Raw genomic sequence first — 12692 nt, forward strand, 5'->3', positions numbered from 1 at the left:
GTGTCTATAGCACTTTAAAATCCCATGAGTCTTCTTTCCAATTTGTAGCACCTGACCTAAGACCTTTATTACAAACAAAATTTAATTTAGTGCATTCATTAAAATTGTCACTAGTGTGAGAAAAACATGTTTCAATTGCTATTTCCCAGACTATATATTGAACATGGGGGTATATTATTTTCACTTGGTTAGCAGAATTTTACTCACATAATTTATAGCCTCAATAAGAATTCTTAGCCTCTCTGAATAGCCTTCCACTCAAAACAATGATAATAATGTGTAAAATGGATTTGGGGTCTGCCTCCTACTTAACATTACCAGACATGTTTCCAAGTATTCTTGGAAAATATTTTTAAATATATGCATAATATTCTACCATATGATATACCATCATTTCTTTAACCATTTCCCAATTGTTCATTTATATCATTTGCAAATTTCTGATATGAGTAACATCGTCATGAACACTGTCATCCATAGTTTTAAGCAAGATTGAGTATATCTTTAGGATAATGTCAAACAAGTGGCTTACTGGGTCAAACAGTGCAGATGGCTTTAAGGCTTTTAATATACTTTACCAAATAATCTCCAGAATAACTTGAACAACTACCACCAGTATGTTAATGTGCCCACAAAGTGGACTTGGTTGGTAACAATGAAGCAAATTCAACCACAAAATCTATTAGATGCTCAAGCATCTCAAAACTATCACACCAAAGAAGCAAGGAGAGTTATTACTGGTGATGAAGCCAAATTCAAATTCTTTAAAAAATTACTCAGCTTGAAATCATGATTTGATTAAATCATGATTATTTAAAAATAATCAACAGAAAAGCTTTCCACAAAAAGTCTACAGTGTTTTTCCAAAAATAAAAAGTTAAAAAGAGAGAGAAAGAGAAAAGTCAGTACCAAATGACCAAAAATTTTTATTTGACTAAATTCTATTTCATGCATAAGCATGACAGTCACCCCTGTTTATTAGACTTTGGCAATAAAAAAAACAAGCAGCCTTGTACAGAACAGTGAAAATGCCAAGGGCGAGGGTAGTCTACAGTTTTACTGTAGCATAAATATATATATTTTTAAAAGGCCTCTCTCCCTTTGGCCATATCAACTCTCAGTTCAGATCATTAAATAGAGACAAATGTTCAAAATCACTTCTTCACTTCTCCAAGATCTTCGATGCTATCATCATCCACCTATAAAACACAAATAATTGCATTTCATGAGCTCTTGTAGCAAATAATACGAAAGCAACTTGCTTTAAAAACTTATTTCTCCAGATACACATGTTCCATATAATTACCTCTGGCCATTTTTCCTGAATGACATCAATTATGTCATCTGTAAAGTCTCCCTGAATGATGATTTCATCCTCTCCTGTTACTGAGGCACCACAGGAGAATTTCTGAGCAAAAAATCTTTGTGCTTCTTTAAGATCAATTTCTGTTATTTAAAAAAAAAAAGCAAGACTAAAATTGGAGTCATATGGCAAAGATATTTTTCCCCATTTTGAACTTTAATCTGCATTTTAAATTCATAAAACAGACTGCATTAATGGGTTTCACATTACTACTTTCAGAACAAACTACCACAGGCAGAGGTCTTAACAATTCAACTTACATTTTCAAGGTCAAATAAAGCTCAGTACATAAAAATAGCATCATCCTTACTGTTCATAACTCATAGAAATTCTTTTGTTTATCCTTTTTCACAAAAGAAAAATTTACAGCAGAGAAACAAACCTAGTATTTATAATGTGGCCCAGTGATTGTTTTTGAATGTGTTGTCACATGAAGGACCTTGGTTTATAATTTCAACTCAGTTTCACTATTGACTCAAGGCCTCCAGGAACTGAGGGGCTCTGAAGCAGGACAATCTGCCACTACCCACCTTCCTTCACCCTCTACTGTCATTCCCAGAGGGGAGAAGCTGTTTTGCAACCTGCTGCCACCAAGCATACAGGGAGAGAGGAGCAGCATACGCAGGCTCAAAGGGAATCCTTTCTAGCCCTCCTCATTCTATATAAGATGTGCCCAAGCAGGAATTCCTGAAAGTAAAAAGTTAAACCAGTTCTCTCTGCAAAAGATTTTTAAATTTCTTCAAAATTTGATTTTGAAGCTATAGTTACAAATGCAAAATCTCATGCAAAACATACCTGTGAAATTTTCATGATAGATTAAAAAACAGAGATAGAATATACTTTACACATTTTAAACATACTTAAGCTTCAACTCACCAAATGTTGCAAGGCCACACACTCTTGTTACATATTTCTTCTTTGCTCTGGGAATTTTGGCTATCGTAACCTTTTGTGGTACAGTCTTCTTTTTTTGTTTTATTTGACCCCTTCCACCTTTATTTATTAAGAAAGAGCTCAGCATTAATTGTTTTGTTTTTAACACAGAGAATATTGACTTTATATTTAATTTTCGAAAGGTACTAAATATTAATTTCTTAAGTTTCTTTTCCTAACACAAAATTAATAAACAGATGCATGAGTATTCAGACAATAAATATTTTTAATAGGTGCCAAGCACTGCACAAAGGGATGAGGACATAAAGAGGAACAGGACAGAACATAGTCCCTCCCCTCTAGGACTCTCAGTCTAGTAAAAGGAGACAAAAAAAGTTAAATAGTTATAGCAACCTGATATATACTATAATAGGATCCATGAATGTGGTACTCACAGAGCTTTGCTGAGGAATGGCTTACTCTGCTTCTGGAGGACAGAAAAGTTCTCCTAGAGGAAGTGGCATCTAAGTTCTTGCAGAATAAGGAATTGTCCAGGTGAAGGGAGAAGGCCATAAGAAAGGACATTCCAGGAAAAGGGAACAAGTACAGAGATAGAAAAAGGCATTATATTTGAGAACTACACTTGTCTTGATGAAGGATGCTTATGGATATGCAGCAGATGAAGTCATAAAAGCAGATTATATACCAGTCATTAAAGGACTAGTATTTCAAGCTCTGTTATTTTATACTGAGGAAGAAGACAAAACACTGAACTATGCAGGAGTGAAATAACCAGATTTATGTGTTATCAAGATCACTCTACAGTGTGGAGAGTGTGTCTGTAAAGAGTAAGACTGACAGAGAGGCCACTGAGGAGGCTCCTGCATCAGTTCAGGCAGAAATTAATCCAAATCTAAACAAAGCAGTGGCAACAGTAATGGCCACTAGGCATAGGAGAAAGAGAGTAAGGAGGAGAAATAGCAGAATTTAGAACTGATTCAAAGGAGCAAAGAGAGAGAACCTAGGATGGGTCTCAGGTTTCTGGCTCAGATGACGGGATAAACTGTGCTATCATCAACCAAAATAGGGAACACAAAAGGTGCAGATTTGGGACTTAGTAAATTTATTTTGGAAGTGCTGAATTTGAGGTGACTGTGGAACCATGCACATTTCCAGTCTAGAGACACAGGCCAGGACGAGACATTATAGACTTGGGAATTATAAGAGTAGAGTGATGGCAGAAGCATGGATGTGGAAGAATCATCCAGGAAGAACAGGCAGAATGAAGAGGTCAGAGGGCTGAAGACAGAATCCTGGGAAACACCAACTGTGAAGGGACAGAAGGGAGAAGAGAAGTCTGCACAGAAGACTGAGGAGGAGTGACAGGAGAATGAGGAAGAAGAACGTCATAGAGACCAAGCAAGCACAACACTTCAAGAAGAGAGTGTACAATGCTCTTACTATTTAGGAATTACCCAGTCACTGGTGACCCTTATTAGAGGAGTTTTAGTGACATGAAAGTCAGGTTAGGACTGACTGAGGAGTGAAGAGTGAACGACAGAATGGTAAGGGGGATAGTGAGTAGCCTTGTTAAAGAAGTCTGGCTAAGAAGGGAAGGCAAGGGATAAGGCAAAGAAAGAGACGGGATCTTGGGGGAATTTTTTTAAAAGCTGCAAAGTCCTGAAACTATTTATAAGCTTATTTTAATACGGTAACAAAGTTTTCAAATCATATACACGTTGCTTTTTACCTGTATACAGATGGCAAATAAAGCTTGTTTTCTTAGGTCTAATTTACTGATAAAGCCCAAATCACACAACATCTAGCCACCCTGGGAACACGATTCTGTATCCCTCTGTATGATATACACATGGCATTACAATAACAGGTAGAGGTTACTGACTTTAGGGAAGCTTTCATTACTTATTTCTTCTAGCAGAGAGAAGGTATGTTTGTGTAGATCAAATAATAGATTTAGGTCTCACCTCTCTTTTGTTTTTTCTTCTCTTCCTCCTCCCCTGCTGTTCCTTGACCCTCGCTAATTCCAGCTTCTTGTTTGGGTGAATTTTCTAAATGTAAAAACGAAATCCAAAAGCATTATCACCACTTAATACTAACATTAAAAAATCACCTTTGAGCAATCTCATACACAAATAAGGCATTTTACCAACAATTGAGCATGACGTTTATAAAGCAAATGATTATACTGTAGATTCCTATCAAGGCTAATTCTGAAGTCATTATGGTAAGTGTATGGAAACAGAAGACAAAACAAAGCCTGATAGGTGAGGATTAGGATCTTTTCAGCCACATGAAAGGAGCATAAAACACTCAGACTCTGCAGAAGTGTTTAGCATCTAAACATACTAATCTTGTTAACAGGAAGTCTGGTCCCAAATATGAAGAGCTTCCCAGCCCCTCCTCAAGTCACATCACGTCCTAGCAGGTCATGTTCAGGGCCAACCATGTACACTGACTGTCACACCAGACATGAGAGTTCTCATCCAACTACTGACAGAGAGCATATGGCTACTACTACCGAAACAGCCTTCTCAAGTTTCAGGGGTTGTGCCTGCCTCATGGAAACAATCTGAAAAATCAAAGCGGCAAATAGTGGGGTAACAGTGGGTATAGAAGGCTTTCCCTTCTTCCTATGACTGCCTTCATTTTTAGCAATCTTGTAAAAGAAGCCATCAATTTTAGCAAATCGAGGAATTCTGATCCTCCAAAGTCTTCCTTACCTCTGGCAACAGCAACTCCAGTCTTCTAGTTGCTCGGGCTAAAGCCCTAGATGCCCCTTTTTCTCACATCCCACATGCAACATATCATAAAATCCTGTTAGTTCTATCTTCAAAATATATCCAGAATCTGGAGGCCGGCCCCGTGGCCGAGTGGTTAAGTTCGCGCACTCTGCTTCAGCAGCCCAGGGTTTCGCCAGTTCGCCTGGCGCCAGACATGGCACCACTCATCAGGCCATGCTGAGGCACCATCCCACATAGCACAACCAGAGGCACTCACAACTAGAATCTACAACTATGTACTGGGGGGCTTTGGGGAGAAGAATAAAAAAAAAAAAATCCAGAATCTGACCACTTTTCAGCACCTCCACTGCTATCATTCTGGTCCAGGTCATCATCATCTCTTGACTGGATAACTGCAGGAGCCTCCTATCTGGTCTCCCTTCTTGGCTGCCTATGCCCCTCTTCAGCCTATTCTCAACACAGCAGCCAGAGATGCCGTGGAAACACAAGTCACACCTTATCACTCTTCAGCTCAAACCATCGATAGCTCCTCAGCTCACTCAGGGTAAAAGCCAAGACTTGGCCTCTAAGATGTGGTCCTCCATTACTTCTCTAAGTTCATCTCATACCGCTCTCCCATTCCTTTGATAAGCTCTGGGCGCAGAGGATCTTTTTTTCTTTTTGCTGAGGAAGATTTACCCTGAGCTAAGATCTGTTGCCAATCTTCCTCTTTTTTCTATGTGGGTTGCCACCACAGTATGGCCGCTAACAAGTGGAACTGAACCCAGGCCGCCGAAGTGGAACATGCCATAATTAACCACTAGTCCATGGGGCTGGGCCATCCCCAAAGGATCTTTTGTTTACTGCTTTATCCTCAGTATCCAAAACAGTGTGGAGCATATACTAGGCTCACAAGTAAATGTTAAGTGAATGAGTGAAAATATATTTTCCCCTAAATCATTTACTATTCTTTATGTAAGAACGTCGATACTTTGATCTATCCTGTCTCAGGGAGATAAGACACAGGAAACAGTGTGTGACTTTATACAAGTAATTTTAACCCAAGAACTGAAAACAGTTTTAAAGTTAATAGATATAGATAAATATATCCTACTAAAGGAAGACTTTCCTATCTTTAAAATAATTCCTTATATACATTTGTTTCAGGTATACAAGCTTTGATGAAAGAAAAAGATGTTCATACCTACAGTAAGTTTTGCAAACTCATTTGGAAAATTCTTCTCTAACCATTGTCTACATTTAGCAACATCAGGCATATATTCACAGTACTGGTGGGAGGGAAAAGAACAAATTGAGTCACAACAGAACATTTTCATTCAACCAATACATTTTTAATTAAAAAAAATTTTTTTTTTGAGGAAGATTAGCCCTGAGCTAACATCTGCTGCCAATCCTCTGCTTTTTGCTGAGGAAGGTTGGCCCTGAGCTAACATCTGTGCTCTTCTTCCCTTACTTTATATGTGGGACGCCTACCACAGCATGGCTTGCCAAGCAGTGCCATGCCCGCACCCAGGATTCGAACCGGGGAACCCGGGACCACGAAAGCAGAACGTGTGCATTTAACCTCTGCGCCACTGGGCCAGCCCCCAACCAATACATTTTAATTAAAAATCATCCCCTATACTTGTTATATCAAGAAAGATAAAACTAACTACTCTCACCTGACCTCTTATCCACAGGAAATCTGGATTCAACCAGGAAATACCCCATAAGAAATTAGAAATTAAAAAGGATTAGGCACCTCCTCACTGTAGTAATTTATTTCTTCTCCATCAAACAGAAAGACCATTAGAAGAAGGACCAAAGAGACAAAAACAAGCATGTCTATTTCTTGTTTTGGACATATAGGTGTTTCATTTTCATGACTTGCCCACAGAACCTGACTTAGAAGCTTATTAATAGAAAGTCTTATACATAATTTAATGTGTGCTTTCTCTCCTTTGCTTGGACATTAAATTTTGGCTATAAAGTGACTCATCTTTTATTAGCTGACTATTTATGAGTTCCATGGAAAAATCCAAAATGTATAGCCAAGTGCAAAGGATGTCCACGTGACTCAAAGTTTAAAGAAAACAATCTGTAAGATTATGAAATTATTCTAAACCAAAGTTCTCTATAAAAGGTTGAAACCCTACTATCAAATGATAGAAAATGAAAAATAAGAAAAAGAAGTTCTCAAGCCAGCTCTAAAATGAATGACCTCAAATGCAGAATTTAAAAAAGAGAAAATCATTTTAAAAGGACTTACCTCTGTTGGTAATGAACAGACTGGAGAAATGGAGAGAAAAAGATTTGAAAATTAAAAAATATATATACACACACACAGGGTTCATCAAAACTTTTATCTTAAATTTGAAAACATGCTTCGTTTCTACTTTTTCCTATAACTCTTCTGTACCACTTTTCAAATGTTTTTCTTTTTTTGAGGTGAGGGGAACATGGTTAATAAAGATATTATCTTTATTTTTTTGATCTCAAGAAGAATGTCTTCTTCAGTTGATGCAACATCAAACTATACCAACTTGCATATCTTAAGGTTTTACCATAACCACTTCAATGGATCTGAAACTAAGCTAAAATAAGAACACTTCCCCATACAACAAAGCTTGAATGGAGCTGGTTATTTCTTTTGATAGCTTTACCAAAGAAGCCACTACTTTTTATTCACACTACCACATTTATAAACTTCAGCAGCACTTTTGCCACCATTTCTTTGCAATATACTTTTCCTTTTCTTTTCCTATTATGCTACATAAGATCATGAAACTGTAAAGCTAGAAGGAACACTGGTTCAATCCTGTCACTGTAGAGCCTGCACAGGCTAATGGACTAGAAGAACTCAAAGGGTTTCCCAATTTTAACTATAATTCTAGTACTGGGTCAATTGCTTATTTTGTTTTTATTTTTAAGGCAAAGGAAGGAGTAGTTCAGTGTGCCCAATGTCTTGAGATTATGAGGGAGAGGAGAGGTGGTACACCATTACTAATAATAGCAACTAACATCTATTGGCCACCTATTATGTGCTAGGCACTTTGCTATGCTTTATAGCCATTATGTTTAATTGTCATAACCCTATAAGGTAAGAATTACCACAGCTATCTTACAGATGAGAAAAATGAGACTTAGCATAAATAACCCACTTGCATCTGGTCAGAACAGGATTTGAACCCTGGTCTGTTTCTGAAGCTCATGCTCTTAACCACTAAATTAGATTACACAATGTACACAGGCAAGGCAGCTGTGTGCCAGCCAGTCGACAGTGATCGTCCTTCTCACCCCACCATCGCTATGTTATAGATGCCCTACAAAAGGTTAAATAGCTCATCCAATGACAAAGGTGGTATGCGGCAGAAGAAAACTGGAATCTAGTGTCTCTTTATTTCAAGTTTAGAGTCATTTCCACTAAAGCTCTCCCTAATTACCAGAGCTCTATAGTCCTCACAGTTCAAGGTCAAATACTAGTAGGTACAGACACCCACCCACACTTATATACACACAATTATAGGTTAAATACCATTACAGCAAATACCAAAGCTGTAAAACTCTGTACACCATTTCGAATAATATTCAGCTCAGCACGATTCTAATACAATGAAAAAATCTGGACAATTGTTCCAAGTTCACAGTTATTTGCTCTTAAAGTCAATTTCCCTCCACAGATCACTTACTGTTTGTAAACTGTAGCTTTTCAACACAAAGATCTAGCAGCCATCTTCAAACTTCACATCACTAAGAGTGGCACATCCTGACTTTATGTAGCTGCTGACGTGATGCAAGATGAAGAACAATGCATCGTCATCCAAGGAACCTTCTGCTTTGTTCTCAATGTCTGTGTCCCCTCAAAATTCACATGGTAAAAACCTAATACCCAATGTGATGGTATTAGGAGGTGGAGCCCTTGAGACTATCATTTCATTTCTTCTTCTCGAGAGCCTTCTGAAGTAGGCTCTACTGTTATCCATTTCATGGATGAGGCAACTGGCCAGGGTCACACAGTGAGTAAGTAAATGGCTGAGTCAGGATTCAAACTCAGATTGACTTCAGAGTCTGAAGTCTCAGTCCTAAAGACAAGATGTCTCCCTGGAAATGACCCCATCCTACCTACCATTGCTTCTCCCTATACTCCAACCAGCATTCTGCTCTTTCTTTCCCCTCTCCCATGAAGAAACTATATTAAATCTTGCCACCACATTGTTCTTATGAATTCCTTCAATTTTCCTTGCAAATTCTACTTATTACCTAAGGCTTCTCATTTCCTTGGAAATTTCCCACTTCCTTCTGAAAAAAAGATCCCTCTCCGTCCTGAACTCCTAATTCACTGATTCAGTATCATTTAATTTAGCATTTAATATTCCCTAAGTGATTCTCCTACAACTAGATCTTAAACTCCTTGAGGAAAAAGTAACCCTCTCCCCATCGAGTGCCTGGAATATTAACACAAACCAGGGAAGGAAATCAAAATAATCCTTTCTCAAAAAGGTTAGGGACCTCTGGTCGACACAAATTATCAATGGAGTGAACTGCATATTTAGTTGTTCAAAAGCCACCTTGAATGACATAAGCAATTCAACAGGATGATTTTTATATACCGTATTTCATCAATTCCAAATTTTTTTTTTATTTTTGTAAGGATGCATTTTATAATTACGGCATGTCAACCGAACAATTTTTTCTTTCTTAGTGGAACATAAAATATGGAGTCTTAGATTCGACGAAATAGGGTACAAAAAACAATAGCTCTTAACTACATCTAACAAACTAGGATGAATAAACCATACTAAACTAGTATGCTTTTCTAATAATAATAATAATAGCACTTATTGTACTATGTTGTTGTGTTGGCTGATGTACCAGGTGCTTTACAGGAATCCTCTGATTTAAGATGTAATCATCATCTTCATTTTACAGACTTTAAGAAACAGACCTCTAACCCTTAGTGAAATTAGGTAACCTGCCCAAGGTCACATAGCTGGTAACACTGAAGTCAGGATGCAAACCCTGGACTGTGACTCTAAAGGCAAACAATATAACCTAATAAGACCAATATAACAAAACTCAATCAACTCTACAAAAAGTTCCCCTGCCTACTCTCTTACTGAGGTATTTTATACTAATTTTATTTTACTATCAAAGACACTCAGTAAGTGATAAGTTGATATGATTTTTAACTCAGTGACATCACGTCTCCTTCTATAGTACTTAAACTCCAGATGAAGTCTCTATGACACTCACAGAATGTAAGGTCCACGAGAAAAAGGACCGTTTCTGACTTATTCACTACTCAGTCTCCAGAACCCAAAACACTGCTAGGCACATAGTAAGTGGTCAAAAATTTAATACTTAAAGAAATATTTTAATATTTTAAAATATCTTAAAAATACTTTTTAAAAAAAATTAATATTTACTTGCCCTTTTATTGTCTTGTATCTTCAAATTTTCCTGAAACTTTCCAAGATGCTAATAAATTAGAATATTTCTAATTCACAAATATTTCTGTATTGAAAATGAAGAAAAACACCCAAAGGGAATTGAAAATGAAGAAAAACACCCAAAGGGAAAAAAATCCTGATTCAACCTAAGACACATTTCACTAGTCAAAGCAAGAATACTTTCCCAAGACTGTTCCTCTACCCATCACTTCAGCCTCATCACCTTCCACTCTTGACTGACTCCCTCCCTATTCTACATGCTATCCTAATACAAAGCTGCTTATTTTCCCACAGACATGCCTCAAGCTTTTTCTTGCAAAGCTGTTCACTTAGTCTGGGATGCCCTTCCCCACTTCCTCATCCTGTCCCTATCTTCCCTTAACACTTGAGATCTTCCAAGAAGCCCTCCTTTAATAGCCGGACTAGCAAGTAACAGTCAGCTGAAATAATCTGTTTGCACATCTCTATTTCAAGTGGACTGTAAGCTTCTCCAGGCCAAGCAGCAAGACCCAAGTCACACACAGATGGGGAAAATCTGTTAACTCATGCGTCCTCTTCATCATCTCCCCACCTCCCAATTCAGGCTTTGCCAAATGACAAACACAGATGAAAAAGAGATTACAGGTACCAAATGTGACACTATGATCACAACGCATAAAAATGCAGAGAATAAAAGCCATTTTCTGCCTTTCAACACTTGCCTCCACAGTAAAGGACTCGAAGTGGGTAATCCGCATCTAACTTGGTATTGCTCCTTGGGTCTCCTTTGCAGTCATGCCCACCAGATTCAGAAATGTCAGCAGCCATCTCACAAACCTGTAAGCAAGGAAAATAACACATCTTCTGGGGGAAGGGCGAAAGGGGTAAAGGGGCACATATGTACGGTGATGGATAAAAACTAGACTATTGGTGAACACGATGCATATACAGAAACTGATATATAATAATGTACATCTGAAATTTACACAATGTTATAAGCCAATATGACCTCAATAAAAAAATTAAAAATTAGTAAATAATACATCTTGACTATTTTGGACCAAGAGCCCAGAGAAACAGTTTTCAGGTGTAGTCTCACCTCCTCCCACTAGAAATCCCCCAACCCCAAATCTGTTTCGATTCTCCGTTGCTAAGTGAAGGCTACAAGCTGCATTAGGATTCACAAAATATGAGCAATTCCGAGCACACCGTTTACCAGGTCCACAGGTCTACAGGGAAGCAGGTGACAGTGAGACTCTCAGCAAATGGACCGCGAAGAAGAGGGGGCGGCGGGCACTAGTGAAAGAGGAAGCAATGGGAAAAAGGATGGGGAGGATGACTTCGGTGGAGACGGGGCAAAAGGTCTGGAAGGCATGCAAACTGCAGCAACAGAGAAAGGCCACAAAGCAGCTGGAAAGACAGGCTGGAAAAGCCTACGAAGGTGGTACCCAGAGTGCAGGGTGTGGGGGCAGCTAAATGCCAAGGGGGGGACACAGGAGTCAGGAAAAGGGGTGGGAGTGGGAGGGGGCGGGGAGACCAGAGTCTGAGGAGAGAAAATGGGGGCAGAAGAGCCAGGATGGGGCAGAATGTAAGAGTACTGAGGCGACAAGGGCGGCCAGGTGTGAGGGCAGATCTGAGGCAAAGGGGCAATCCCGGGGACACTGGAGGGGCCCATGTGGGCGGGGGTGTGGAGACGCCCGGCCCGGCCCCCTTCCGCCAGGCGGCACCTCAGCTTCCCCTACGTTCTCTACGAGCTTGTCGGAAGCGAGAGAGGCCCGAGGGGTCATTACCCAGGCGGTCGCACAGCCTCCGCCGCCTCCACTCCCGCCACTACCGCCAGCTGAAGCGACACATGCAACTCCTCTTCCCCGGCTACGGCCGCCCGAGAGCCCGTCTGCCAGCCGCGGTCCCGCGAGACAATAAGTCCTTCTCGCGAGATTCAGGCTGCCGCTGGGCGGCTGTCGCGAGAAGCCCGAAGGCGGGGGCGGAGAGGCATTGGGGAGCATGCGCATTCCGCTCGGGGGCGGAGCCAAGCAGTCGAGAGGCTGACAGCCAGTAGGCGGTGCTCGTTACCCGTGGAAGAGGATGGGTGGGTGGGCAGCGGTTGGCGCGTGGAAGAGGACGCTGATTGGGTAGCGGAGACGGACGCTTGAGTCAGCAATGACTCCCTATTAATGAGCCAGGGAACATTGACCCGGACTCTGGGTTGCAACCTGGAGTCCTTACGAACCTTTAGTCTGGTGGATAAGTCACTCCCCCGCCGGGAGATTACAGCTGGAATGGGCG

At 39.9% G+C, this 12692-nt stretch overlaps 1 protein-coding gene across 3 annotated transcripts; it reads right to left on the reverse strand.

Moving 5' to 3' along the window:
* Positions 1 to 906: 906 nt before the first annotated feature.
* On the reverse strand, positions 907 to 12327 carry DENR (density regulated re-initiation and release factor). 3 transcript variants are annotated; one of them, XM_046640811.1, is made up of 9 exons: positions 12197 to 12264; positions 11623 to 11702; positions 11129 to 11243; positions 7247 to 7266; positions 6182 to 6266; positions 4222 to 4305; positions 2240 to 2356; positions 1307 to 1446; positions 907 to 1199 (listed from the first exon to the last, which is right to left on the reverse strand). In XM_046640811.1, exons 3-9 carry the CDS (start codon positions 11232 to 11234, stop codon positions 1155 to 1157), a joined length of 597 nt encoding a protein of 198 aa, XP_046496767.1. In that variant the 5' UTR covers positions 11235 to 11243; positions 11623 to 11702; positions 12197 to 12264; the 3' UTR covers positions 907 to 1154. The 3 variants fall into 3 exon arrangements, with proteins under 3 accessions (XP_046496767.1, XP_046496766.1, XP_046496765.1); XM_046640810.1 differs by having other exon boundaries at positions 11616 to 11702; positions 12197 to 12257; XM_046640809.1 differs by lacking the exon at positions 11623 to 11702 and having other exon boundaries at positions 12197 to 12327.
* Between the last annotated feature and the right edge of the window lie 365 nt (positions 12328 to 12692).

The sequence above is a fragment of the Equus quagga genome, chromosome 15 (genome assembly GCF_021613505.1).
Source record: "Equus quagga isolate Etosha38 chromosome 15, UCLA_HA_Equagga_1.0, whole genome shotgun sequence".
Lineage (NCBI taxonomy): Eukaryota > Metazoa > Chordata > Mammalia > Perissodactyla > Equidae > Equus > Equus quagga.

What these genes read in the sequence shown, in the direction of transcription:
- DENR (XM_046640809.1), bottom strand. Translation starts at nt 11,234, where the DNA reads ATGGCTGCTGACATTTCTGAATCTGGTGGGCATGACTGCAAAGGAGAC. An exon ending in GTGTGGCCTTGCAACATTTG is followed by an intron (nt 1,447 to 2,239) that starts GTGAGTTGAAGC and finishes TTTAAATAACAG; the next exon opens with AAATTGATCTTAAAGAAGCA. An exon ending in TTCAGGAAAAATGGCCAGAG is followed by an intron (nt 1,200 to 1,306) that starts GTAATTATATGG and finishes TGTGTTTTATAG; the next exon opens with GTGGATGATGATAGCATCGA.